This window comes from Barbus barbus (assembly GCF_936440315.1).
Source record: "Barbus barbus genome assembly, chromosome: 20".
Lineage (NCBI taxonomy): Eukaryota > Metazoa > Chordata > Actinopteri > Cypriniformes > Cyprinidae > Barbus > Barbus barbus.
Genome location: NC_136748.1, coordinates 21,616,357 through 21,644,350, shown reverse-complemented (window position 1 = coordinate 21,644,350; position 27,994 = coordinate 21,616,357). Strand labels below are relative to the sequence as shown.

At 35.9% G+C, this 27,994-nt stretch overlaps 5 protein-coding genes across 8 annotated transcripts; 1 reads left to right on the top strand and 4 right to left on the bottom strand.

The window, feature by feature from the left end:
* Nucleotides 1-5,655, bottom strand: LOC306886231 (protein ecdysoneless homolog). Its single transcript, XM_079443178.1, has 13 exons — nt 5,490-5,655; nt 5,147-5,365; nt 4,856-5,061; nt 4,088-4,266; nt 3,790-3,982; nt 3,280-3,408; nt 2,961-3,086; nt 2,714-2,799; nt 2,084-2,190; nt 1,743-1,953; nt 1,589-1,656; nt 601-812; nt 1-516 (listed from the first exon to the last, which is right to left on the bottom strand). Exons 2-13 carry the CDS (start codon nt 5,343-5,345, stop codon nt 307-309), a joined length of 1,926 nt encoding a protein of 641 aa, XP_079299304.1. The 5' UTR covers nt 5,346-5,365; nt 5,490-5,655; the 3' UTR covers nt 1-306.
* A 3,638-nt stretch (nt 5,656-9,293) lies between these two features.
* On the top strand, nt 9,294-9,864 carry LOC306886666 (progonadoliberin-3-like; the record flags this gene model as incomplete). Its single annotated transcript, XM_079443964.1, has 3 exons — nt 9,294-9,431; nt 9,623-9,697; nt 9,793-9,864. 3 exons carry the CDS (start codon nt 9,294-9,296, stop codon nt 9,862-9,864), a joined length of 285 nt encoding a protein of 94 aa, XP_079300090.1.
* A 5,060-nt stretch (nt 9,865-14,924) lies between these two features.
* Nucleotides 14,925-17,461, bottom strand: LOC306886052 (methylated-DNA--protein-cysteine methyltransferase-like). 3 transcript variants are annotated; one of them, XM_079442911.1, is made up of 5 exons: nt 17,363-17,461; nt 16,996-17,132; nt 16,200-16,336; nt 15,962-16,101; nt 14,925-15,872 (listed from the first exon to the last, which is right to left on the bottom strand). In XM_079442911.1, the coding sequence occupies exons 2-5, from the start codon at nt 17,124-17,126 to the stop codon at nt 15,717-15,719; spliced, it is 564 nt and encodes a 187-aa protein (XP_079299037.1). In that variant the 5' UTR covers nt 17,127-17,132; nt 17,363-17,461; the 3' UTR covers nt 14,925-15,716. The 3 variants fall into 3 exon arrangements, with proteins under 3 accessions (XP_079299037.1, XP_079299039.1, XP_079299038.1); XM_079442913.1 differs by having other exon boundaries at nt 16,996-17,153; nt 17,363-17,456; XM_079442912.1 differs by having other exon boundaries at nt 16,996-17,150; nt 17,363-17,456.
* A 900-nt stretch (nt 17,462-18,361) lies between these two features.
* LOC306886491 (transcription factor COE3-like) lies at nt 18,362-25,726 on the bottom strand. Of its 2 annotated transcripts, XM_079443629.1 has the most exons (17): nt 25,636-25,726; nt 23,844-24,000; nt 23,216-23,375; nt 23,057-23,120; nt 22,864-22,919; nt 22,501-22,574; nt 22,261-22,329; nt 21,882-21,963; nt 21,475-21,592; nt 21,091-21,224; nt 20,645-20,771; nt 20,348-20,436; nt 20,078-20,143; nt 19,805-19,958; nt 19,458-19,730; nt 18,916-18,995; nt 18,362-18,754 (listed from the first exon to the last, which is right to left on the bottom strand). In XM_079443629.1, exons 2-17 carry the CDS (start codon nt 23,918-23,920, stop codon nt 18,740-18,742), a joined length of 1,638 nt encoding a protein of 545 aa, XP_079299755.1. In that variant the 5' UTR covers nt 23,921-24,000; nt 25,636-25,726; the 3' UTR covers nt 18,362-18,739. The 2 variants fall into 2 exon arrangements, 1 of the variants encoding a protein (XP_079299755.1); XR_013785632.1 differs by having other exon boundaries at nt 18,916-19,730; nt 23,216-23,372.
* On the bottom strand, nt 24,201-27,947 carry LOC306886492 (BCL2/adenovirus E1B 19 kDa protein-interacting protein 3-like). Its single transcript, XM_079443630.1, has 5 exons — nt 27,699-27,947; nt 27,098-27,245; nt 26,933-26,999; nt 25,871-26,100; nt 24,201-25,785 (listed from the first exon to the last, which is right to left on the bottom strand). Exons 1-5 carry the CDS (start codon nt 27,739-27,741, stop codon nt 25,740-25,742), a joined length of 534 nt encoding a protein of 177 aa, XP_079299756.1. The 5' UTR covers nt 27,742-27,947; the 3' UTR covers nt 24,201-25,739.
* Between the last annotated feature and the right edge of the window lie 47 nt (nt 27,948-27,994).

Sequence of the window (27,994 nt, the reverse complement as noted above, 5' to 3'; positions counted from 1 at the left end):
TACAAAACATCTCAGAAAATATTATCTTTATTCAAAAAGATAAAGTAATATTTAATGGAGAACAACATGATAAACAACATCTTAAGAGAATAAATTCCCAGTTAGTTTTTTTTTTTTTTAAGGGAAGTGCTCTGTGTTGAAGGAAACGCCAATGTTAGGATGTAATAATTCACAGTTCAGTATTGGGTGTGGAGCATAAGACCATAATATAGCCACCTGATGGAGGAACAGCCGATGTGCACTAGGTGAAGGATAAGTGTGTGATAAGTGTCTGAGAGTTGAGTTTTCCCACTTTAGTTTGACGTATCAGGACTGATCTGCGTCAGGTGGGACGTGGATGCCTAGGCTCTGCAGTAGGTTAGAAGCAGGCCCAGCAAGGCCGGCCTGAGAAGCGAGAGACTCCAGTAAATTTGAAACCAGGTTGAGATCCAAATCAAGCGGCTGGATTTCTTCGTCAACAAGCTCTGACTTTGAGGCAGCTGATGAGTTTTTAGATGCATCTGCTTTATTACTGGCCTAAAAGGAAATGGAAAAAATAAATCAATAAAAAGTTCACACAAGGTTATGTACAAAGGACAAACAACATCTGTGGAGACTCACTCTGTTATTCTGTGTAAAGCTTTTGCCAATATTTGTGCTTTGCAGTTCCTGGTCCATTTCATCCATGTATTTCCTCAGATTGTCCAGCGCCTCGGCACCTCCCTGCTCCTGAGACTCGCTATTCTGCACTTCATCATCATCATCATCATCATCATTGCCATCCTCTTCATCATCCTCAAAGTCGTCAGAGTCTAAAGCATCATCCTTACTTCCTGTAAAACAGGAAGTGCAAATTATTAGTGCTTTTCAGGTAGTGCACATTAGCAGTTAACCAATATATTTTGCATTTGTTAGTTGCTACCATCAGCAAAAAAGGTTTTTCTATTTGGCCAATGTATCAGAAATTGAAGACTTACTTTGACAGCGTAAAATTACTTTAATCCCATTATAATGTTTTTCACAAATACAGACCGAATAAAGAAGCTGCCATATGAATAAATGTTTATTTTACAATTTATTTTTCAAATTATTGTTTTTAAATGTATAAATGTTTTAATTATTTCCAATTTAGTAAATATTATGTGAAATAAATGTGAATTTCATTTCAGCAATTGTTATGCATGTGTTTTTATTATCTTTAACTTAAACGGGTCCTATTATGCTCTTTAACAAAGTCTTGATTTTGTTTTGGGGGTGTACTAGAACATGCTCTCATGCTTGGTGGTTCGAAAATTGCATTATTTTTCACATAATTTCTGAATGTCCAGCGCTCTCTCCACCCTCAATACCACGACTGAGGTGGCCTTGAGCAAGGCACCGAACCCCCAACTGCTCCCCAGGCGCTGCAGCATAAAATGGCTGCCCACTGCTCCGGGTGTGTGTTCACGGTGTGTGTGTGTTCACTACTGTGTGTGTGCACGTTGGATGGGTTAAATGCAGAGCACAAATTCCGAGTATGGGTCACCATACTTGGCTGAATGTCACTTCACTCCAGGACCGACGTTACCCCTGATTTAGATGGTCTAATTTCTCTGAAAATCAAACTCACCTAGCAGTCTATCAAGTGCACTGATTACTGCATCTGGATCAAAACTGATGGGCTCAGTCAGACAAGATCTGAAACACAAATTGGAAAAAAGAAAGACTAACTATCATAGTGAATAATAACTGAAGTATTGACAATTCAGATGGAATATCATTACCTGGGTATTTCAGCTCCTTCATGAGAGGACATGGCATTGATGAAGCTCTTTATGCCTTTTGTTACAGCTATGAGACTGCAGCCAGCGTCTTCCTCCTGCAGCTCCTCATCAGGTTGTGCTGTCTTGCGAGTGCCATCGCTCACCCCTCGACCTCCTCTCTCCTCAAGCAGCCTCTCCAGCTCCTGAGGTGAGATGTCCAACCAAGCATCACCTACAGGGGGCGATTGAGAGGACAACACTATTGATTCCGATTCACTTTCGACAAAAGCAATGAATCAATTCTAGATTACACTCAATGTGTAGTGCACAGAGAAAACAATATCAGATAAAATGGTACATACTGTCCTCTGGTGGTAGATGTGCCTCTTGATTTCTTAGCTCTTCCAAACTGTAGGAGGCATCCTTCAAGACATTCATCACCTCTTGACCAGGATTCTGAATGTCAGGGCTTGAGAGAGTAACAGGAGACTTACACACTTCTGTTGAAAAGTCATTTATGCTTACCAAGGTTGTATTTCTTTTATAAAAAATACAGTAAATGTAGCAATATTTTGAAATATAATTAAAATTCAACTTAAATGTTCTGTCACATAGTCCTTCAGAAAACATTCTAATATGCTGATTTGGTGCTAAAGAACTATTTCTACTTATTATCAATGCTGAAAACAGTTGTGCTCTTTAATATTTTATGGAAACTGATACATTCAGGATTTTTGAATGAATAGACAGTTCAAAAGAACAGCATATATTTGAAGCAGAAATCCTTTGTAACAAAACAGCTTTGCTGTCACTTTTGATCAATTTACTACATCCCTGCTGCATAAAATATTAATTTATTAGTGACCCCAAACCTTCAAACTACGCATACTGCATACACACATACATACTAGTACATTTACACACAGATAAAATCAAATAAACTTGATTTTGAATTATGACAATCAACAACAAAACAAAGTAGTCACTCTCACCGGTGAGTGCTGGTTACAGACTGTCTGAAGAAACTCTCTGCTGATGTCATTAGATCTCTGTATCGAACGGATCCCTCTAGTTCACTCTGGGTTTACAAAAATACAAACACATAAGCAAAAACACATCCACATGCACACAAAACGAAAGAGATGTTTATTTTTTTTATTAAATCGTTTCTCTCAGGCAAAGGAATATTTGCAGCATCTGCTTCATTTGAGTATTGTGAACACAGAAACTCTTTCCTACCTTAAAGTATCCATTCGTTTTGAGACTATCTAAAAAGCCTCTCCATAGTGGGTTACTGCTGACTGAAGCCTCCTTCTCTGATGAGGACTGTCCACTCTTGGAGCAAAGGATTTCAAAGCCATGGGCCTTAGATATGAACAGAAAATAGAATACTGCACTATAGTTACAAAATGCTTTATGTGAAAAACAAATTCCTGAGCATATAAAAAAAAATCCACTTGTAAAATACTTGGAGAAACAGATGTTCATCTCTGTAGGATTAAAATCTGCATTTTAATAGTCAGCTTTCTCCATACATGACTGAAGAACACAAACTCACCAGTTTCATTCCCAGCTCGTGAGCTCTGTACTGGGGATGAGAGCGGGCGGGAAGCGTGAAACCACTGCGCCGATCTGGAACAAAACTCTGTTGTTGCAGCTGTCCGTACAAACAGCGAGTAAACTTGACCTACAGGAAAGGGGGAAGGGACCAGTTGTATAGTTACTTGAGGAGCTTTCAAAAAACTACATCAGGTTAAATGTAAAGGTCAAAACTTTGGGTGTGGTAAGATTGGAAAAAATATTTTATGCTCACCAAAGCTGCATTTATTTGATCAAAAATAGAGTAAAAAGAACTCTTTTCTATTTTAATATATTATAGCAGTAATAATATATTACTCCAGTCTTGTAATATGCTGAATTGGTGTTCAGGAAGTATTTCTTATAATTATTAATGTTGAAAAGAGTTTTGCTGCTTTTTGTGGAAATCGTGACAGATTATTTTTCTTCAGGATTCATTAATGTCTCTTAAAAACAGCATTTATTTGGAACTAAATAGACTGCTTCTTACTGATGTCATGACTCTAGTGTCAGGAGGAAACGTGCGGAAAGTTCGACAGGCCTGGAGGTCAACAGGGTCACGCAGATAGAAAGCAGACACGGCAGGGGCTATAAGGTCAGGCCTCCTAGACAACACCACAGCAATGCCGGCAGGCACATAACAGTGAGCGTGGTGGAAATTCTGCTGGATTTTATCTGGATACCTGCACACATATACAAATGATTATTGAGTACAACCTAAAATAAACATACAGACCTAAAACAGAAACAATATAAATACGTATTTTAAACAATATCATCACTCTCACCCATGCAGCCTCCTGGCTAGAGCGGAGCGTATGGGCTGTTTGGCTAAACAGCTCTGTGTGTGTGAATGCAGAACCTCTAGAGCCTGACCCACAGCAGGCACTGAGTCTGTAGGCCAGCCAACCTCTCCAGAACGTGTCTGGTTGGGTAATATACGCAGCTCTCCCTGGTACAGGAACACCTGAGAAAGACAACAACAGAGAGAAAAATTGAACAGCCAATGGGAACAGTATATATGCAACTCAGGATGATAACAAGAACAACCTTACTTTTAAAAACAATAAAAGCGTGTTTTTTCTCCCTAAAAATGATCTAAAAACTGTGGTGATATCAGTGCTGGTATCAAATTCATTATGCAATGGTACTAACTTTGTAAGATCCACTTATTTTTTACATAGATGTGGAATTCAAAACTGTGAATAAAGTGTAATATAATCTCTCCATTTCAGAAAACTTTGAAATTGAAGCATCAATAACATTGCTTAATGACGGTGACAGTGCAATGAACATTTTACTTAAGACTGGAGTGTTACCGCTTTCGACAGTATAATGTTTTCAGTTCACTGTGTCAAACTTTCTTAAAAGAAGTGCCTCCAATTTTGGATGTTATTCGAGTGAATTACACATGGATTAGATTTGGATTATCACAGTGAAAGATACGACTTCAAAATGATTACCGTACTTGTACCTGAAGGAGATCCATGGTATTGCTATATTCAATAAAACATGGTAATATGATGGTATTACCAACTTAAATGTCCAATACTAACCCTGTTTTCACTGCTGTCAGGGTCCAGCCACTTTGGCAGGTGTTCAGCTGCTTCAATCAGGAGAAACTGTCCATCATTATCGGAGACAACAGCAGCTGCATCACTAAAAGTGCGTGTGATATGTTTGAGCAGGTAAACAATGAACCATTCATCCTCCACATTATCACCGAACTGAGTAACACCGCCCAGGTGCGCAGGCACATCTCCTATAGAGTGTAAAAGAAGATAGTTTGGGGTAACTTGTCACATGTACATTCTGTAGAACTGCAGATCTGATATACACATGCGTACCTTTCTCAGGGTGGTATCTGAGATTGAAGGCTTGATGTTGCCAGATGTACTGCACCAGAAGAGGGGCGATCTCAGCGAGGATGTTTTGCAGGAATCTCTCATGGGCTTCTGCGTCTGATGGGTCAGGATGAACCAGAAAAAGCTGATACTGGACCGCGTCTTCAGGCATAGAAGGTCTTTTTAAGAAATCCATATTCATGTCTCATTATACCCTGAAAGCTGAAAGGGAACAACATAGGTCATGTCTCTAGAGATTCCTGAAACGTGCCTATCGAACGCTACACATCGCAGAAATCACGCAGCATGTGAAATATATTCATGCAGATAACAGTCTGGAAATTACCTGTCAGATTTTACTAGTTATGCGACAGCTCGATCAATAAACGCGTAATAATGGCGATCACGTGGACAGCTTCACATGTTTTAGAGCTTGAGCTCGCGGGATTTTCCTTAAACGCCCCGGAAGTGTCATAGTTTAGCATACGTGTCCTCAGTTCAAAATAAGGGTCATTTTCAGTTTCTCACAAAATATATATATATATATATATATATCAGGGATGGGCAACTTCGGTCCTGGAGGGCCACTGTCCTGCAGAGTTTAGCTCCAACCCTAATCAAACACACCTGAAGATGCTAATCAATGTCTTCAAGATCACTAGAAAGCTACAAACAGGTGTGTTTGATTAGGGTTGGCGCTAAACTCTGCAGGACAGTGGCCCTCCAGGACCGAAGTTGCCCATCCCTTATATATATATATATGGTGTACACACACATATATATCATATATATATATATATGGGTGATTCTCTGAATTGGGTGCCTTTTGGGTCATACCTTTTTTTTTTTTATATACCTTAAATAGTTATATTTCTGATCTTTCATGTGATAGTGGATTAGTCAAACCTTTAAGAAAATACATTTTCCCACCTCAGGCATGAAATTCTAATCGATATCGAGTGTTTTTTCTTACTGAAAGTTGTTTTGGAGTTCAACCCCGTCACAGACCACTTGGACCCTGTTTAAATATGATTTAAAAAGATTTTCAAGTAAATTTTTGTAGAAGCTTTTCAATGAGATGTCCCTTGTTTGATATCATTTATTGCATGTAGAATGTTATTTTTAAATACTCACCATTTGAATACCAAATCAGGTCATGAAAACTGCATCTAACATTGGTCTTCATATCTTATCACAAAATATGCATTAACATTAGGATTTAATTAGGCTTTCATATTTTTTCCGACTGTCCTGTAAATTCTGCACACAGCAAAACAAACATTGACCTCTAATTTGTCTTCTTATCACGAAAATATTAATAAAAACTGTCAAATAACAGGGTTGAACTCTGCATAACGGGGTTGAAAATGATAACAGGGTTGAAGTGATGATCATTATTTCAATATAGTATGGATTTCTTACCTGTAAAATTAATGATATCACATTCAATAACATTTTATTTTATTAAAGTTGGCAAAAACAAACAAACATTTTAGTAAGTATTTAACATTAAATCAAAAGCATTAAGCATTAATTAATCACTAACATCAATCGATCTTTCCATTTGGAAATATTGAACATAAAATACCATAATTGATTATTTCTGACAGTTCACATTACAATACAACAAGTCTACAATTGAGTAATCTACTAAGAAGTGTCAAACTTTCAACCCTGTCACAACGATTCAACCCTGTTATAATAAAAAATGTGACGGGGTTGAATGTGACGGGGTTGAAGTTTTTGGCTAACAGTAGCTAAAACAGTAGCACCACATGGCATTTAGGACATCATAAAATTTTAATGTTTTGCAAAACTATTATTTAATTCTTCTTAAACCGTTGTTTACTATCATTTAGTCATATAACAGAGTTGAAATGTTGAGCCTGACAATCTTAATCTGACAGTGAAAAACATGAAATATAGGTAAGAAAAGATACTGGCAAGTGCCTTTCTTTGCAGCATGTTCTTCAAGAGACTTGTGTGATGTCACTGCCTGGATGTGATGCCACAGGGATTGATCCATTATTTTTATAGGGGGGTAAATAGTATGGCGTGACGGGGTTGAAAACAAACTGGAGGACGTGTATAAATATTGCAATTTCATATATAATTAATGCATTTTTATATATATATGTATATTTTAGTTTAAGTAGACCAACATATGATTATATTAGCAGCAACATTTTGGTATAAATTGCACTTTTTATTTGTTTGATATTCAATGAAAATGTAATGATGGTTAGTGAGGACATGCAAACATGCTTGTTGTCTACTACTTAGGCAACCCATTATATTTAAATTAAAATAATAAAAAAAGCAATTGTGTTGCATTATAATGCAAAGGCACCTGGTTCTATTAATTGACAGCGTTAAAATGCATTTTGTGATTTCCTTCAATTGAAAATCTTTGAAGTAAGTTTGGGGGACTTGAAGGGCACCCAATTCAGAGAATCACCCATATATATATATATATATATATATATATATATATATATATATATATAACTGAAATGTTGAACTGAAAATACTGCTGAAGAGCTATTAAAATTTAATAATAAATGAATTCAAAGATGCATTAAATTGATCAAAAGTGACAGAAAATATATTTGTAATGATACAAAATATTTCTATTTCATATAAATACTGTTCTTTTGAACTTTCTATTCATCAATGAATTCTGAAAAATGCATTACATTTTCCACACAAAAAATATTAAGCAACACAAATGTTTTCAAAATGTTTTGAGCACTAAATCAGCATATTAGAATGATTTCTGAAAGCCTGTGTCACACTGAAGTAAAGACTGCTGAAATTCCATTTTGCCATCACAGGAATAAACAGGCTATACAATTTAAAATATGTTCAATTTGAAAACATTTACTCTAAAATGTATTAATATTTCACAATACTGTTTTCACTGCATTTTTCATCATATAAATGCAGCCTTGGTAAGCATTAGAGACTCTCAAAATCAAACCCCTACTAAACCCAAACCTTTGAATGGTGTATATACAAATACAATTCATTCCTTAATAATGTTGAAAATACAGATAAGCCTACATTAGAAGAAATAGAGCATTAAACGTCATTGGCCTGCTTGTTTGGTTGTTTAGTCAGTTACTTTCAGATAAATATGGAAATATTATATCAAATTTGGACACATAGAGAGAAAAACAATTATGTAGGTCTATTTAAAAACAGACCCCAGCAAATACTTGATTGGCAGTCACATGACTCAGTCTTTGTTTGACACATCCATTACGTCTTTTGGCCTTTATATATTTCATCGGTTCCCCTGTGCGTTGATGTGGCTGTTTAAACCATTTAAACACATTATTTAATTCATCTCAAGAGGTCCATCTTTAAACAGCTCCATTAGCTGGTTCCCCTGACAGTTATTTTTCAGTCTTAGAAATCCAGCCCCAGGTGTGCATTAGAGCGTGCATTAGAGAGAAACCTGCACCTGTGTTTGCAAGTCTCTCAATGACGAAAGAGCATTACAACTCATTTTAGAAGGACTGTATAAAAGAGACCAAGAACAACACACTTCATCTTGAGCAAAGACAGCAGGTAAGAGATTCTTTACTCTCAAAATTCCGTATTGTTTTATAAATATCTGGAGGATTGTGATTTACAGAAGAAAACATTCAAGTGACTCGAAATCTATATTTGTATTATAAATCTATATTTGAAATCTTAGCTAACCATTATTTTTATAAGACATTACAACAACCTTTGTTATATTCAGTCGTATGATTTTATCCACTGCTTTAACCTCGTAAAAGTAAAATAAACTTGAATTCCTTTTCATGAACATTTACATTGTTTAGAGAAATTATAGAATTTCTTTGTATGGTTTCTGTTGCATAAATTGTTGAAAAATCAGGAGGAATGTAATCACGTTGTACTTTGTACATTCAGTGGTTTTGCCAGACAGGTAACACATTAATATGTGTGACTTTAATAATTTAGTTTTAATGGATTTATAGAACCAAATAATTGAACATTGCATTTTTTCTACTGTAAGAATCTGAACTGGGAAATAATATAACTAACTAAACAATCCACCAAAAGATCCTATAAATGAATATTTATAATATGACAGTGCAATGTTGCCTATATAAAATGTCTTTGTTTCAGTTTTAGCATGGAGTGGAACGGAAGGTTGCTGGTCCAGTTGTTAATGCTAGTGTGTGTGTTGGAGGTTAGTCTTTGCCAGCACTGGTCATACGGTTGGCTTCCTGGTGGAAAGAGAAGCGTTGGTGAAGTGGAGGCAACATTTAAGGTGAGCTTATCCTCTTGTTCTCATTTGTCTGTTAGATTTTTGAAGTGTTTGTCCATCCCATTGCATGTCCACTTTGGTCCTTTTTAGTAACCTGGGAGTGTTGTAACATGGGGTGGCATGAAAAACTGAAAATATTCCAAAGTACTGAGATGTATGAGTACTAATATCAAGTAAAAATCTGTCTCTATCAGATGCTGGATGCTGGTGATGCAGTACTGTCCATTCCTGCAGACTCTCCAATGGAGCGGCTTTCACCGATACACATAGTAAGAGCATTGTTCCTATTTCTTACTGGAAAACATCCACAGCTTAATTTCCCAGTGTGAAACTGATCAGTGATGTCCTTCTATTATAATTACAGGTGAATGTGGTGGACGCTGAAGGTTTGCCTCTGAAAGAACAGAGACTTCCCAACAGACGAGGAAGAGTGTAAAAGCATAAAAGATAAAGAAAAACACTTGGAGCCAATGAGAATAAATTTAAAGTTTTATTCAATGTGAACAGCATGTTTCCTGGTGAAATATCCTCCTCATATGGTTTTAATATATATATACTGCATTGGAGGCACATAGCCTATATACTGTAAATACCTAGTATGCCTAATCTGTTCAAAATGAATATTAAATGTGCTCAAAGCTGAAGCAAAAGTTGCACTGATTGATCAAATAACCAAAGGCCTTTTTCCCAGAATACAGACAAAACATACACATCCCATCTTTTCTTCCACGTGGTGGCGCTATTGTATCTGGATATGGCTACATAGTGACTTTTTTTTACACATTTTTATAGTTTATTCACTCTGTAGATTAGGCTGTATATTGTTTTAATATTTAAGACAAGACTGAAGCCGATTAAATATGTTGTGGCTAATAAATATATCATAAGCATTTACAAAGATTATCTGTTAGCTTATCAAATTTGTGATAATAAACTTATAAGATTTCAAAGCACTGAATAATATGATTAAAGCTGTTTTCGTAACATTTGTGGTTTGAATAAGAGATGAACACAAACTATGAAAATTTAAGTGTAACGTTGAAAACTAGACAATTATTTTGGTAGGCCTAATTATGTTCTGCTTAACTGACATCGAGCTTATGGTCCCTGTTGGAAACAGGGTTAGGTAGGCCTATGTTTTGAAGCATGGTTGCTGGTTTAAGCTGGTCCTTAGTTGGTCATGAGCTGGTTTTAGCTGGACATAAGCTGGTCATAAGCAACTAGATCCTGCTCAGGACCAATTTACTAGCTCAGGACCACCTTAAACCAGCTCAATAACCAACTAGGACTGGCTTAAACCACCTCAAACCAGCTGCCATGCTTCAAAACATACCTTCAAAACAACTAGCATGCTGTTTTTTTTTCATAGGGGTCAGTATACCGAATACATAAGGTTCAATAAAAGTGTGTGCGTATACTTTATTAGGACTGAGCAGATGGTCAAATAGCTCAGCTATTAGCGACTTAACATGTACCTTCTCCAACAGGTCTTCTATATTAGGATTTTGATTGAAACAGCTTTACACCTCTGATACTGATGACTTTGCTCTGTAGCTCCATATAGTTCACAAAATGAAGGGAATTTACAGAGCTGTGATAATAGTAATAAATGCGAGTGTCAAAGGTGAATCTGTGAGGTGAGATCTTGGATGGTGTGACACAGTAATCATATTTAAGTGCTTAGACATTATCACCTCTGAACATCAAGCTTAATGCAGCATCTACACAGCATGATACGTTCACCTGTGACAGATACAAACTGAAAATCTTCTTAGAAAGACTCTGATAATCAGGTCTCATAGGTGAGGGTTAGTGGTAAGCAAAACCTGCTCACAAAATCAGAACAATTTCTTTAAGTAACCCATAACCCATGATTTGTTCTGACACATTACATGCTTTGAAGATTATAACAGCAGCATGGGGCTAATGCAGCACAGGGATAATACTGTAAATCACCATCATTCTGTCAATCAAAAGAGAATCTTTACTTTTAAATCATAGTTTATTATCATTCTGAACTGTTAAAAGCTACAGTTTGATCACGTCTTACTCTGACAAATGATTTACAGTAGATTAATTACACTGGTACTCCCCCTGGATCATGTCCCTTGTTCAAGTGCATAATAATCTAAATGTTAAATCTTATACCTTACATGGATTTGTTAGTATATGTTGTCTTATCCTCAGCAGATTAGCCTTCCACCTCTGCTGACATCTCAGAAGAATATCATCCAACATCGCTTCCTGTGAAGTTTCTACAAGTTTCAAGCAGCTTATTCTGAATGCTATTACACCAAAGACAAGTTTCTGCAGCAAACCGTGCAATAAAAGCACAAAGACATATTCAGTTTTTATAATTTAAACTTGATCAGACTTGATCCTTAATACGCCTACTAATAATCACATTTTTAAAAACATTATAGAGATTAATATAGTGTGAAATGGGTGCTCAACCATTCAACCTCTACCATAGATATTGTAGGAAATAATAATAATAACACTATAAAATGTCCTTTCCACTTATGCTTTATCGAAAATGTTTGAAACTGTGGATTGCTATATTTTATGAGTAATATGAAACGCTTGTATTCCTCTTTCGTAAGTTGCTTTGGATATGGTTATTAACTGAACCATGCAAAAAATTAAAAAATTAAAAAAAATTGTTAATTTAAAAAAAAAGAAGTTAAATAAAATAAAAAAGAGACTTGTTTTATTTCAGCTAATATCCAAAGCAACATTATTTATTTTGATTTAGTTTAACTTGATCTATTAAAATAACTAAAAACACAACAATATATAGACATGTATATAAACATTAAAAAACGTGTCTAAAAAGGGCAAATAAAATAACACTGGGTTTAAAATAACACTGGTTTTAAAGCATCTGAGTGAATTAAACAGATGCGTTTTTTTAAGGAAAATAACAAAAATTAAGTAATTTACTCTTAAACAAATATATTTTTTCAATAACTACAGACCAACATGTTACCCAAGCTTTAAAAAAATATATTATTTTATTATTTTTTTTAATTATTATTAATATTATTTTACAAAATTACACATTACTCAGGTTTTTAGTAACAAAAACAAAATAGATTTGGTAAATTACAAATATTATTTAATAGAAAACAGCCACTTTTTTATCCACTGAAAAGGAAAAAGAAAATGAAAGAGTTTTATATAGTCTATCCTTTTTGTGTATAGTGTCACAGGAAATGGATACAAACCTGTAAAGTTATGATAGCAGCTCCCACACTCCATAAAATGATTTGAAGGGAGGGTTTGCGTTCACTGAGCATGATCCAACTGTTTTATTCTGTCAGCCACAAATTGCTCTTTTGTAAGGTGGCATGAAGCCGTTTGTGAAGGCTTAGTGAGAGATCAGCACAGCCTGAGGCAGTGGAAGCAGTGCATGTCACATGTGATCAAACACAATATAAGGCAGTTTCACACCACTGACTGTGGAGATCTCCCCAGGGACACCCCTCCTATTAAAAGAGATCATGGCTGTCTGTCTGACATCCAGAGGAACTAGATATTGCAAGCGGAAGTGTATGGCAGCTAAATGGTGATTCTCAGACTATTTAATCAGAAATTATTGATATTTGTGCTCAAGAGTATAACTAAATTTGCATTATGTTAAACACATTATGGAGTAATAATGGTCAAAAGCTTGGAATAATTAAAGTATTTTTTGTTTGGTCTAATTTTATATTAGGTGTCTTTTACTACTTTGTATTTACAGGTACATCTAAAAAAATGTGAATATCATGAAAAAGGTTAATATTTTTTGTCACTCATTTCAGAAAGTGAAACCCATATATTATATAGATTCATTACACATAGAGTGAAATATTTCAAGCCTTTATTTCTTGAAATTTTGATGATTATGGCTTACAGATAATGAAAACCCAAAATTCAGTGTCTCAGAAAATTAGAATATTACATAAGATCAATAAAAAAAGTATATTTTAAACAGAAATGTCAGGCTTCTGAAAATTATGTTCATTTCTATGCACTCAATACTTGGTTGGGCCTCCTTTTGCGTGAATTACTGCATCAATGTGGCGTGGCATGGAGGCAATCAGCCTGTGGCACTGCTCAGGTGTAATGGAAGCCCAGGTTGGTTTGATAGCGGCCTTCGGGTCATCTGCATTGTTGGGTCTGGTGTCTCTCATCTTCAGGTTCAGGTCAGGCGAGTTTCAAGAACAGTAACACCATGGTCATTGAACCAGCTTTTGGTACCGTTGGCAGTGTGGGCAGGTGCCAAGTCCTGCTGGAAAATTAAATCAGCATCTCCATAAAGCTTGTCAGCAGAAGGAAGCATGAAGTGCTCTAAAATTTCCTGGTAGATGGCTGCGTTGACTGTGGACTTCAGAAAACACAGTGGACCAACATCAGCAGATGACATGGCAGCCCAAATCATCACTGACTGTGGAAACTTCACACTGGACTTCAAGCAACATGGATTCTGTGCCTCTCCACTCTTCCTCTGGGACTTTGATTTCCAAATGAAATGCAAAATTTACTTTCATCTGAAAAGAGGACTTTGGACCACTGAGCAACAGTCCAGTTCTTTTTCTCCACAGCCCAGGTAAGACGCTTCTGACATTGTCTCTGGTTCAGAAGTGGCTTGGTAGCCCTTTTCCTGAAGACGTCTGAGCGTGGTGACTCTTGATGCACTGACTCCAGCTTCAGTCCACTCCTTGTGAAGCTCTCCCAAGTGTTTGAATCAGCTTTGCTTGACAGTATTCTCAAGCTTGCGGTCATCCCTGTTGCTTGTGCACCTTTTCCTACCCAAATTCTTCATTCCAGTCAACTTTGCATTTAATATGCTTTGATACAGCACTCTGTAAACAGCCACACCTTTCATTAATGACCCTCTGTGACTTACCCTCTTTGTGGAGGGCATCAATGTTCGTCTTCTGGATCATTTCCAAGTCAGCAGTCTTCCCCATTATTGTGGTTTCAAATAACAAGAGATACCCGGAATTTATACTGTATGGATGGTCATTAATTGAAACTCAAATGTAAATATTCTAATATTTTGACATACCGATTTTTTACTTTCATGAGCTGTAAGCTCTAATCATCAAAATTAAAACAAAAAAACATTTGAAATGTTTTACTTTACATGTAATGAATCTAAAATATATGAAAGTTTCACTTTTTGAAATGTTACAAGAAAAAATTTACTTTTTCACAATATTCTAATTTTTTTAGATGTACTTGTACATAAAGAATAATGAATGATACAATGTACTTATGTTCATGATGTATTGTAAATCACTTTTTCTGCTACTGAGGTGGGATATAGATAAGTTTAGGGACATTAGTGGTTTAGTTAGGCTTAAGGGAGGGTTGTAATTGTAACATGTAATTAGAAGAAGGAATTTCAATGTAAGTACATCGTAAAAAACAATGTACACAATAAGTGCATTGTACCAAATCATTAATTTAAATGCAAGTACATAGTAAAGACACTCAGTATAAAGTGGGTCCTATTTTATGATCTTTTATTTGGAAAAACATACACATAACTATTAATATAGCATTTAAAAAACATTAATAGAGCAATAATAAAAAAAATTGTCTTTTATTTGAATATATTTTGTTCTTGTGATGGTAATGCTAATTTTTCAGCAGCCATTTTCCATTCTTCAATGTAACAATCCTTCATAAATAATATAATGATTTGGTGTTCAAATATGATTGGAGATCAGTTATTATTGGAGCTTAATGTTGAAAAGTTTTTACAGTTTAATATTTCTGTGGAAACCATGCTACATTTTTTCATTGGTGAGCATAACAGGCTTCCTTCAAAAAATATATATATTTTTTTTATTATTCTATTGACTATTGAGCCACCATTAAAAAATATATTTTATTTGCTTTACAGAGCTGTTTATTAGCTTAAAACATTTCTAATATAATTCTAAATGAGATACAGAACACAAAATAATTTGCTGCAAAAATATCACTTATGCATATCGGCTATAAAATATATATAAAAAACTACAATTTCTTTCATAATCCATTGGATTAAACAGCATAAATACAAAATTTTTTTTCAAATCACATTTTAACAATGTCAATGTAACACTGACAACCAGAAAAACTAATCAAACCACCTGCTCTCAAAAACACAATTTCAATATATTCCTTTAACTATAAAAGATTTATAGATAACAACAAAGGGTCTGTTTGCTAAAGTGGAATATAATTTGTCCAATCAATCAGAAATCAAAAAACTTAATGAGAAGCAGTGTGAAGAGGTTTTGGGGTCCATCAGATGGATTTTCCACCCTTTGATGCATTGAGCTCCAATGCTTTTTTCTCATGAGTGAGCAACCAAACTTTAATATCATCTCCCTTTCCTCCCATATATGAGCCACTGTCCCCTGAACTACGCAGCACCCGGTGGCATGGCACTATCAGAGGAACCTAAGAGAACAACAGACAAAAGGCTGCATCAAATGACAAATAATACCTCGAGATAAATCAATCTGTCATGATTATTGCAACAAACTCACCGGGTTATTCTTCATGGTTGAACCCACTGCTCTCACAGCTTTTGGATTGCCGATCATTTCAGCAAGCTGCTTGTAGGAGACCGTTTTACCAAGTCCCACTTCCTTAAACAAAGTCCACAGCACATGTGCTTTAAAAGAGTCTGAGAAGGAGAAAGAGGGAGGAAAACAGTGGCAATTAAAATCCTTGTTTTTGATTTAAATGAACTACTGATATAGTGGAGTAGTGTGTGTGACTAACCGCTCTGCATTAGTGGATGGTGTAAGGCAGGCAAAGGAAGAGCGCTGATGGACTCGGGTTTCATGAAGTAGCACTGAAGCCAGTCGACACAGCGCTGTAACTCAGGGCTCATTTCTGACTGGCCAACAGGGTGTACACTACAACAGCATACACATTAAAGGAAAATTTGTTGAAAATGCACTGTATATGTAGATTAATTTGTTTGTTCATCAGAGCATATCTAGAGAAATTTAGCATTACATCACTTGCTCACTGTGGATCCTCTGCAGTGAATGGGTGCCGTCAGAATGAGAGTTCAAACAGTTGATAAAAACATCATAATCCACACGACTCCATCACGTCTTGTGAAGCATGTAATGTTGATGAAGCACTTCGAAACAGTGAATCATTTTGAGAAACAAAAGGTTCAGTTGATTCAGGATTTCGAATAGCTTCGTTTCCCCAGCTATAGCAGCACTACGAGTGGTTTCGTGAAGGTGATTTCACCAAGTGCAACATGTTCCTGGATCAACATCAACATTCCAATCAACCAATCAGAATTGAGGGATAAGTTTACAGGAAATGTCAATTTGACCTTACAACCAGAGTTAGGTGCTTCTACACCCTTGTGATTGAACTATCATTGCCCTCTGTTTTTAGAGATTACGGGTAGGGTTAGGTTTAAGGGTAGAGATAGGGTTAGGTCTATGTTTTGGACATAATGTTGATCCAGGAACATGTTGCACTTTGCAAAATCACGGCGACCGTGTGGTTTACATGTTGTGACTGGCCTAATGTCAGAGTTTGCGAGAGTTACCTTTCCTCTTTGTCTGTTCCCAGTTTGATATTAATGGTATGAACTCCCTTCTCACAGCCACTCAGCAGGATTTCCCCTACTGGCGAGCAGAGAGTCACATCCCGCAGCTCACAAGAACCGCTGTCAGACATCACAAACTGCACACAGCAAGCAATCTGCTGTCAAAACACATGCAATATATACTGAAGTCACGTGTGACAAAAACTCGCTCGCACACACAAGCAGCTGCCACACGTCATAGACCTGCACACTCAAAACATCAAGTTACTTTTTCACGCACAAATAAAGAGATATCACCGACAAGATTATTTTTTATTACACTTGTAAGCGTATTAATAAACAGAAAAAGAATATAGATACTACATACGTGATTACAACGAACAATGGACGCCAGGGACTTTTTTTAATGTCCTCGTAACATGACTGAACATGTTGTTTAATTCACTTCCTGCTTGGTGAACGATGTAAGGACAACCGACCAATCAGAGCACAGCCTATTTGCGCTCAGCTCTGTGATTGGACAATTTTGCTCTCAATCTGCCCCACTGCCAGGCAGCAGCGTATTATAATAACATATTTAATGTCGTTTTATTTAGGTGGTCGAGCAAATCTTGATTCATACATTAATTCTTCTTATTAAAGAGAATAACTCCTCATTTTGCACTCCATTTCATAAAGACAAATATGAACAAAAGACAAATCACACATTGGTACTGTTGTGAAGGAGGCTGAACATCCACAACAGGATTTTCAGTGGTCAGGTGAATGAGCAGCCTCCTCTCTCACACACAGGGAGGACTCATTCATGCGCTCAGATTTATGAGACAAACTCCATATTCAGCATTTGATTTTATATTTGATGCCTCCTCGTAGTAAAACTTGGTCGTTGAAGGAGAGAATTTGAGAATTCAGTGAAGTATCTTCTCGAACACAAACAGAGCTGCCTCCCCTGCCATAAGAGCAATTCTCAACCTATATGAGAATTTAATGAGACATGAAGGATAGACTCGTAGAGGGACCATGTGAAACCTGAGCTTGAAATAAATCCTTGTTAGAAAATAACCATTGTCATTGTCACCAGTTAGTCTAGTACCAATCTATGTCCAATGTTTTGACCATTTTTCTTTTCCTTAAATAACAGTGAGTTTTAGTAGACAAACGTTCCAGGACTAGCTTAGTTAAACTTAAGTAAAATGTCTCTAACGACTGGAATAATGGCTGCAGAAGGTTCACCTTTGCATCACAGGAATAAATGACATTTCAAAAAACATGAATATAGAAAACAGTAATTTTAAATAGTAATAATATTTCACAATCTAATATCAAATAAACGCAACATCGTTGAGCATAAGAGAAAATCTTTTTTCCAATCTTTTGAATGATAGTGTAAATGTAAACATTTCTAGTGCTCTGAGGGATTATTAAGTAGCCAATCAGAACTCAGCAAGATGACACACAAAGTTAACATTCATAGGTAATATCTATATTTAATTGCTTGGGCACAGACCACAAATACACTAATAATAGAGAGGTGCATATTGTAGACATATAACAAAAAAAAGTTTCTTTATCACCAACCAATATGATTTAACATATATATTTTTTTTTTATTATTGTTTTTGTATTGCCTGAACTGAGAGAACCTTCAAAATGCAAAACAGACGTTGTTGTTCCCTGATTACAAAGATCACAACTTCTGAATGGAGTTTTTTCATTTGTCCATGTAAGAGTGTGACTGGTGTCACTAGTCCATGCAAGGCTGTAAAAGACAAACAGAATAGACATATCTGTCAAATTTGCACACTCCACAACTAGTCATGTGTGTAAGTACAGTCACAATCCCTAAGGTAGAACTGGGTAGATGAAAAGAGCAGGCGAGAAGAGATTGTGTTTAAATACATGCATGTCACGTGGCATTACCGTGCAGATGGAGACACCTGAAGCTTCTGCTGTTGAGGACTGCAGCTTCAGAACTGGAGCAAATGCACTTTTTTGCTTCACTACAGACATGCATGAAAGAAAAGGAGACAAGGAAGGTTTAAAATGAACATCTAAAACCATTAATATATATATTTGTCTGCAGGATTAGTGTAAATAATTGATTATGATCATTATGCAATTTGACCATGATTCAATTTGATAATATCTTGATTTATAATTATGTAAAAAAAATGGAAATGTGTCTATAATATATATATGAATTTTTTTCAACAAAAAATCCTTAAAAAAAGATTTTGTGTAAGTATAATTGGGTTAATTATAAGTGCTAATTAAATTCTGGGCTGTGCAACATTCATAATTTGAATGCAAGGAAGTGGAATCAAAATTAACTTAAATTTAGCTAAATTCATAATTCAACTGTAACAAACTTTGAATGTTGATTCAATCAAAAACAAAAAAATAACTGGTTAAAATTTCTCCATGGTTGACAGTTACATACAGAGAGAAAGCTGTGTTCTTACCGATGCAGTGTTGTGTGTCCGCTGTGGAAGTGTCTAAGAATGGCTGTGTGGCCACAGAGAAGTTTGACACAGAAGGGCGTGTGTGTGTTTGTGTGTGCCCAAGCATGGACAGGTGTGTGTTTGAGTGTGTGTGTCTTGGCATGTTGGAGTGAGAGTGTGAATGTGTGTGTGTATTCATGCACGTATTGGTATTGTTGAATTCAGACTGCTGGGATGTGCTGCTTGCAATGAAGCCACTGTTTGAACTCTGACTGAAACCCACTGAAAGAGACACTGAGAGACATTCATTTATTTACACGCTGTTGTGGTGCATATGTACCATTCTCAAATGCATTTATACAACATACCTCGTTCTACATCCGGTGAAATTTCTGTGTTCACGGGTAACTGTGCATCAAAGGAGTTTACACCCATAATTCTGTGTGAATTTGTGTGGGATGGGTCTCGTGGGATGGCGTGGAGCACCTCTGCTATATCAGATGCATGCTTCAGAATAATCTCCTATTGTCAGACACATATAAATGCACAGAAATGACATCACTTCCCACTCTGGATTTCAGCAGCAAACAGTAATGCATATCGTGATAGCAAGCCTGAGTAAATCTAAATGTTATGTTGACCTGGTTGTTGTGAGGCATTCCATAAAACATCTCTAAGAGATCAGCAGCTCTCTTCAGTAAGACCTCCTGTCAATCAAAATAATTTTTAATTGTATTTTGAAATGTCAAATAAAATAATGAGCACAGAAAAAACTCTTTTGGACAGTTAAATTTATTAGACATGCTATTTTATGACTTAAAATTTAATAAAAAAATTAAAACAGAACCTAGAACAATTAAAAGGGACAACAAAGACTTTAGGGAGAAATCAACTCAGCATTTCCGGCTCACTTTTGGTAGTCTTTCTATATCGCCTGGGTGATGAGGAATCACCTTCTGCAGCCGCTGGAACCCGTAGTCAATGGTTGGCTCATTTAAAGCTTAAAAGTGAAACACTTTCTTAGTTAAACTGTAATGTACCAGCCAGCAACAACAAATTAGATTGTCTGAGCTTCAAAAAAAAAAAAGAAAAAAAAAAATCAAATATCTGCTTTTCCGATATTCTTAAAAAATGGAAAGTATATGGTATAACCATGGTTACGGTAAATTGCAAAATTTTTGAGTTTTTCCAAACTCTATAATTCTTACCGGTGTAAATAAAGCGTCCTGGAGGTCCCCTGCAGAACTGCTTGGATTTGTAGGACAGTGTAACTTCTACAACACCAGGGATGTGACGAGGTGGAGTCTGCACACGAATCGCATGTGGTGTAATCACCTACAACAAAAAGGAAAAATTCATCACCCTCTCAGGAAGTAGAAATTGATATTAACTTTTACATCACCTGCAGATCTCTCTCTGTGGAAAAAAATACATATTGCACATCATGATTTGAAAATATGAAACAAAATGACTGAAGGCATATATATTGGCAACAAGGTATTTCACACCTTCCAAAATTTGCAAAGCTCTGTGGGAAATCTGTGGTGAAGGATGTCCAAAAAATGAACAAATGGAACAAGGAAGCTAAAAATGAAACAAAAAAGTATTTATAGTCATTCTTTGTTTGGCAACCGAGATTGAGACTGTTACACACCTCACTCCAGACCATAACTGCTCCGAAAACCACTTGTAGACCATCAAAGAACTGATCTCCAATAATAATCACTGAGGCTCCACCTGATGTCCAACCTTCACTCGGACTGATGGCCTTGATGCAGGGGATCTCAGCTAAATTAACACACAAATATTCACTCAATACACTGAGTAAGGGTATTGCACTTCAGAGATAGGCCTACATAAACTACAGCAAATTTATGCTAAAAGAAATACCAAACAAACAGAATATGTTATACTCTTCTTCTACTGTATATTTACCTACACATTATTATCATATGAACAAACAGTCAGTAACCACACTGATGTGAATTGCATAATTGTAATCATACTATTATTAGAAGCACGTTTGTAATTACTGTACCTTCAATCAGCTCAAATCTTCTTGCTCTTCTGCCATGCTTTGAATTGTTATGGACAAATATATTATCTGAAATGGCTAGAATGTGGCCCTTAACAGAAGCTGTGGTAGAGACCAGCACCTGTAAAGCACAGGACATTTTACTAGTAGTCTAGTGCAGGAAATGTTGGGCACAAAAGGACATTTTGATGTGGCGCAAGGATTATTAAAAACAGTACATAAATTGAATGAATTAAAGTAACAGTGTTGGCTACATTTATAGTTTTTACTATTGCACTTCTAAAGTGTAATTCAGTACTGTAAGGGACAGCCTTTTCATTAAATATTTCATGTTGATTAAATAGATCCATAATCAGACACATTAATAGACATCAGTGATATCAAAATACAGAATGACCTCGTGTGTGTACCTGGAAACGACGCGTGTCTCGTGGGTTCCCTGCATTTTTCAGGCAATTTTGATTACATTTGAGAAAAAATTTCAGGAAGAACCTATGCAATAAATACAAAACATGCAAACATGTGAAGGTATTTGTGGATCAGGGAATATAGAAAAATAGTCACTGAGAGATTGATGTAAGAAGATGAAAATATTAGAAACTGAGAATTGTAGAGATGAAAGAGTACTGTCTGATTTTATCCTTAAAGCTAACGAATCCCAATTTCTGTAAGTAATATCTTTATAAGTAATAACAATAAACATTTTCTTGCCTTTATTTGTACATACACATATTATAGTACATACATTTCTTCATTTATAATCTCACAGAATGCAGCTGAATGCCCTACCGTTCAATAATGATGGGCTCTGATGGTGTTTCGTTCCTGTTTCCACAACTTTTCTTATCACAACATCGGCTGAAAATTCACATATATATATTAACACAATTTTCACTGCATCAACTGTAAAAAAAAAAAAACCCTGCATATTATAATTACAGCAAATAAACACTAATTTCTAAGACTATTTTATGACTACGTGTGTTTGTTTGCATGAGATTGCATAAATTAAGTGTGTGCTTTAGTTACCTGCACATTATCTCATGAGTGAGAAGAACACGACACATTTCAGGGTTTTTATCCTGACCTTCAAACACTATTGCCTGAAAGAGTCATAGTAATACAGGCAAACAGCAGGTTAATGTTATGCAGAAGAAAATATATAAATGTATCATGTCAATATTTACATGTATTTCAGTGAAAAAATAATCTGAACTCCGTAGACAACATACCATTGGTAAATTATATATCTGTTATATATCATTCACATTATCACTTCAGAGTTATGATTTATTTTTATTTAATCATTCATTCTTCAATGAAGTCATATTTTAGTGCTAACACACATAACATATTCTTGCAAATAATATTAAAGTGCATAAACAATTTTACCTGTTTGGTCACAGAGTCTATCAAACGGATGTATAGATCTTGCTCTGTTCTGACACCTAAATGACAGAAAAATTAATAACAAAGCATCAATACTGAACATCATAGAAAGGACAGTTGTATTTTTTAAATGAAGTGTATTTCTTAAAGTAGAATATTCTAAAACAGTCCTTTATACACTTTATACAGTACTCACCATTGTTGTACAGTAACTGGAGTTTGTAATGGATTCCATTGTTTGTTTTTTCACTTACTGGCTCCTAAATCGAAGGAATGAATAAACAAATATGCTTTGCTTTGCATGGCTTCATCATTTTTCATTTCCAAATTCATTGTTTCATACATATCTCCTCACCTTCTCCTTTTCAACAAAGTCCACAAACACAGTGTGCTCTATCTCCACAGACTGACCCTGACTATCATATAAAGCCAACACAAAGTGAAAGAAGTTTGACTTGCGCAGGTTGGCAGGCGGCTGTTTCTCGAAGTGCGCCCGGGCAAGACCAACACCTCTGCTGGAAACAGAAAAGCTAATTATTTACAGGTTCATATAAAATATTTTGCACAAATGTCAGCTTGCTGTTATTAAAAAAATATATGTAATACAGAATACATACATATATATATATAAAGCATATTTAACTACTATGTACTAACATGGAAATTAATAATTTTATACAATGCATTTATTGTGTAGCCTAAATGTTTTTACATCTTATATTTAAAAGAATACCTGCATGTAATGATATTAGTAAGAAATTTCTGTAGTTACATCTATAATTGTAGTTTTTACCCCTTAACACAACCTTAAACTTCACCTACAAAACTTGTTCCTAATCTTAACTTTATCCCTCAATATCAATAAATAAGCTCATTTAAATATTTCCATAAGGATACATAAATCAAATGCTGTAGCCTGGCTTTCTCCTTCTTACAGATAAATAAACATAAGAAATGGGCAGGATATGATGAGATCTGTTTACCTATGAGCAGAAAGGTTCGCCTCTGAGTGGAGCCAGGGACGAGCTGACCCCAGAGTAGCCCTGACCTCCTGCTTCATGACTCCCTCGCTGACTCTCAGTCCACAGGGATGCGAGAGAGCAGCTGACAACAAAGTTCCTTCTCCCCCAGGACTGCAGTCTAACAAACCGCATGAGAATATGAGTTGGTTAGGTGTAATAATGTGTCGTATGGGCGTGGCTTTGACGCACAGGGACGTAAAACAGTCGGAGTCAAGCTGTAAGAACTTTGAAAGATAGAAATCACTTGCAGCATCCCTAACCAGCTGCTGCTGATGGCCATGGATGATTTTTTTTTTTTTTTTACATTTATTATTATTTGCAATGCCTTACTGAACATTTTCAAATAACGCTTAGACATAATGTACCAACCAATTTTTTTTTTTTTTTTTTTTTTTTTTTAAATAGGCTTACTAAATATCTAATAACAGGATAGTGAATAACATTTTCAAAATGTAATTAGTCAAGTCATAATACAAATGATTCTTTAGAATTTGCTTACGTTTCGTTTTGGAACACTTTCGAACATCACGAGGTTAATCAGTTTTAATGCTGAACAGGGAATTAGTTTTGTATGTGCGAAATAAGTGCACAAACGCCTGCAGGTTTCTTATAAAATATTCACACATTAGAAAGGCATTAATGAAACCTTCTGCTGTTAAAAATGTCAGTCCTCAGTTACACTTTCTCCCTCCAAAACTAACTCTTGTAAGTTATAACACATGTAGCCTATAGCAGTTAAACATCCTGATCAAAATAAATAAATAAATACACACGTGTAAAGGACAGCAGAAAAATAAGAAAAGCAAGATATGGACATAGAATCAGTTCCAAACAATATTCCAAAATGATTTAATCAAATGTTGCTGTATCTAGCTCAAAGGGCCATTTCTAAGTCCGTGCTGTCACAATCAGGCCTGCTCTTTCTGTACATGTACTTTGATTATTAATATACGTCTTAACCGTGTTCGTTTATCATTAAGCAGAATTTCTTCTTTATGCACGTGTATTTTAGATAGCACTGCTATGCTGTATTTGTAGGACTACACAGTAATCAATCGTGTGGAGTGGTTTATTCTCTGTGAATAAAGAAAATACTGGCAGCCTATGATCAAATCGATGCTGCCATTAATCATATTGCCTGAAAAACTAATTTTGGTACGTTTTAAATAAAGTTATAAGAAGTGTCAACTTCAACCAAAACACAAGAAAGTACCACACCGCCACCTGCTGTTCTAAAAACGCCAATACACAATTTGAGACGTAACATAAAATCTCACTAAATACTGATGATGATGAATATTCATATTTGTCATATTTTTTCTTGGTTGGATGGATGCAAAAAAATGTGAAAGTATTTCTTTTTTCCAGCAAAAATGAATTTCCAGATTACTATTTTGGCAGCGGGGTTTATTAGTTTTCCATAGCATGTCACATTAGAATAAATGACAGAATATGTATTTATATGCCTCTGAAATTTCTATCAAACATAGATTTGTATTTTTCAAGAAAATGTTTTTAAAAAGCAGGTCAGCTGAAGGACTACAATGTGACCTGGTCAGTAAAATAATCTTCATGCTCAAGTAACAAACAATTTAGCTCCAAGCAAAAAAAAAAAAAAGATGAAATCTATTAGGCATATTTCCTGGTTAATCTAATCTGATATAATTCTGTGCCAAATTCCCCACAGAAAAACCTAAGAAAAATAATGCTGAGAGTTTCCATCTCTCGTGATATTTTCACAATATCCTCTTACATAGTCCTGCATTTCTCCTGGAGGAAAACTAAAGGGTTCCAGGCTGTCAGGTTCTTTCTAGAGACACTGACACACAGCATACACACACACTCATGTGCTATGACTCAGATAACAGAGCACTGAGTGGAAAGGCGTCGTCCAATACAGATCCTGCAAAGAGAGATTAAAAACAGTCAAACTGTGTACAAAAGAGTGGCAAACAAAGTCAGACTTTATAAGTGAAAACATGTCTCACCCCAACCCAAGCATAAGGATGTGTGTGAAAACTAGAGAGGGTATCAGTAACTTCAGCAAGTTTGTGTTAATTTCCTTGTCATTTTTGTCTGTGTTTTTGCTGCACATCCTGATTCGTTTTGGTCGTTTAATAATAAATGCTGCTGGTGGTACATTCTCTGGTCGGCTGGACCAGTCACAGATCATTGCGACAGCCTCAGCTTCCTGTTTGCTTTCTGCTACAACTTCCCCCTGGAACAGAAAGAGCAAAGCCTCAAAATATAATCTGATCTTTTAGTAATCGAAGAAGATTTAGATGAGTTTGTTAAGATTTAGATAAATTTAGCATTACATAACTTGCTCACCAATTTTTTGTCTTGAATGGGTACCTTCAGAATGAGAGTACAAGCTGATAAAAACGTCATAATTAATCCACATGACTCCAATCCATCAATTAACATAGGGTAAAGTGAAATGCTGCATGTTTTTAAGAAACAAAGCTATTATTAAGGCACTTTAAGGCTTTCTGTTGCATCTGCCAAAAATACGTGTCCATAATCCATAATAACATTTCCTCCTCCTGTGAAAAAGTCCATCCTCTGTTGTCATCAAAATCCACAGATGCATTTATTTTAGACTGTTTTCACTTTAAATGGTCCTTGAATTGTGCATACGTTTCTCCTGATCAGACAAGGCAATGTTTCACTGGAGAAAGCAATATTGTGGATAGAGGACTCGTAGTTTAGTAGGAAGTAATGTTTCTTACAAACACACAGCTTTTTGCTTCACAAGACGCTAAGTGATGGACTGGAGTTGTGTGGATTACTTGTGGATTATTGTGAAGGTTTTATTTGCTATTTGATGTCATTCTGATGGCACCCATTCAATGAGCAAGTGAAGAAATGCTAAATTTCTTCAAATGTTTTTAAATGAAGAAACAAACTCATCCACAACTTGGATGGCCTGAAGGTGAGTAAATTTTCTTTTTTGGGCAAACCCATTATTCCTGCCTATGAATATTGTGGAAGGGTATTTATATTTTAATAAATGCAAACCTGTGCATGACAAACTTTTTTTTTTTTACCTGTGCAATGGCATGCGTGTTGAAGGAGGCTGCACTGATGAGTGGAGGTGTCTGGACACGTCGAGGACTATGAGGAAACAAAATCACAACAGCCAATGTGATTAGAATGATCACACACATCCTAGTAATAGTCTTGCACGTGCACATGAAGCAGTTTATACACACCTGCTACAGTGAGAACTTGTCCGTGAACTACTGCTGGATTCCCGCTGTGCTTCCAGAAGCATTTTTTCCAGGTCTGTGATATCAGACAGGGCTGGTGTGCCCTCACTATGTTCACTGCATGAATCAAAGTGGAGCTCTACCCATGAGTCTGGTGGAGAAAAGTACATCAGAATATTTTAAAATGATCATTGAAGGCAGTTTCCACTTTTAGAAGCGGTGAATGTTGAGTAGAAGGTCTTTCAGATAGAGCTTTACAAACAGCCACACATACTTTATTACATTAAGTGTATCAGAAACTGAACCAAAAAGGGGTGTTAGTCCATATTTCCAATATAATTCGTGCAAAAAAGAGGTCATCGTAAATGTTTCTTGTCCTTCAACAAACAATTGGACCAACAAAAATAGAACAAGTGTTTGTTTTAGCAAATAAGTTGCTGACTTGGCACATTTGAACCCAAAGTTCTGCTTTATAGAGATTTATAAAAAAGAAAACAGGGTGTAAATAATTTATTGTTACTAGTAATGCTCTTATTGTTTTCGTTAGTTGTCGATGTAGGTCATTTACGTTATTTAATCGAGCAAGACAGATTGTGTAACTCACCATGCAGACTTTCTTCCTGAGGCTTAAGTTTTTGCGTTGACATCGCTGCTCCTTGGAATTTCAAATACGTTTTTAAAATGTAGTGTGTCCTAAATGTTGTTTGTTTGTGAACAAAAGACAAAAAACTAAAGGTTGCTCGACCTGAGAAACATACGGGACAGTATCGCGCTCCTGGAAAACGCTGACGAAATCTTTTGTTTACAGACAGACACCGAGCTCTTATTGGTCAGTCCGTGGACCAATCATCTCAACCTTCGTAGTTCGATTAGAACAGAGCCGTCGGATTAGAGCTCTGG

What these genes read in the sequence shown, in the direction of transcription:
- LOC306886231 (XM_079443178.1), bottom strand. Translation starts at nt 5,345, where the DNA reads ATGAATATGGATTTCTTAAAAAGACCTTCTATGCCTGAAGACGCGGTC. An exon ending in CTGACAGCAGTGAAAACAGG is followed by an intron (nt 4,267 to 4,855) that starts GTTAGTATTGGA and finishes TGTCTTTCTCAG; the next exon opens with GTGTTCCTGTACCAGGGAGA. An exon ending in ACACTAGAGTCATGACATCA is followed by an intron (nt 3,409 to 3,789) that starts GTAAGAAGCAGT and finishes CCTTTCCTGTAG; the next exon opens with GTCAAGTTTACTCGCTGTTT.
- LOC306886052 (XM_079442911.1), bottom strand. Translation starts at nt 17,126, where the DNA reads ATGTCTGACAGCGGTTCTTGTGAGCTGCGGGATGTGACTCTCTGCTCG. An exon ending in GGAACAGACAAAGAGGAAAG is followed by an intron (nt 16,337 to 16,995) that starts GTAACTCTCGCA and finishes ATGCTGTTGTAG; the next exon opens with TGTACACCCTGTTGGCCAGT. An exon ending in CAACCATGAAGAATAACCCG is followed by an intron (nt 15,873 to 15,961) that starts GTGAGTTTGTTG and finishes TTGTTCTCTTAG; the next exon opens with GTTCCTCTGATAGTGCCATG.
- LOC306886491 (XM_079443629.1), bottom strand. Translation starts at nt 23,920, where the DNA reads ATGAAGCAGGAGGTCAGGGCTACTCTGGGGTCAGCTCGTCCCTGGCTC. An exon ending in TAGACTCTGTGACCAAACAG is followed by an intron (nt 22,575 to 22,863) that starts GTAAAATTGTTT and finishes TGACTCTTTCAG; the next exon opens with GCAATAGTGTTTGAAGGTCA. An exon ending in TTCACCGGATGTAGAACGAG is followed by an intron (nt 19,731 to 19,804) that starts GTATGTTGTATA and finishes AATGTCTCTCAG; the next exon opens with TGTCTCTTTCAGTGGGTTTC.
- LOC306886492 (XM_079443630.1), bottom strand. Translation starts at nt 27,741, where the DNA reads ATGTCAACGCAAAAACTTAAGCCTCAGGAAGAAAGTCTGCATG. An exon ending in ACAAGTTCTCACTGTAGCAG is followed by an intron (nt 27,000 to 27,097) that starts GTGTGTATAAAC and finishes GTTTCCTCATAG; the next exon opens with TCCTCGACGTGTCCAGACAC. An exon ending in ATCCTTATGCTTGGGTTGGG is followed by an intron (nt 25,786 to 25,870) that starts GTGAGACATGTT and finishes CTCTCTTTGCAG; the next exon opens with GATCTGTATTGGACGACGCC.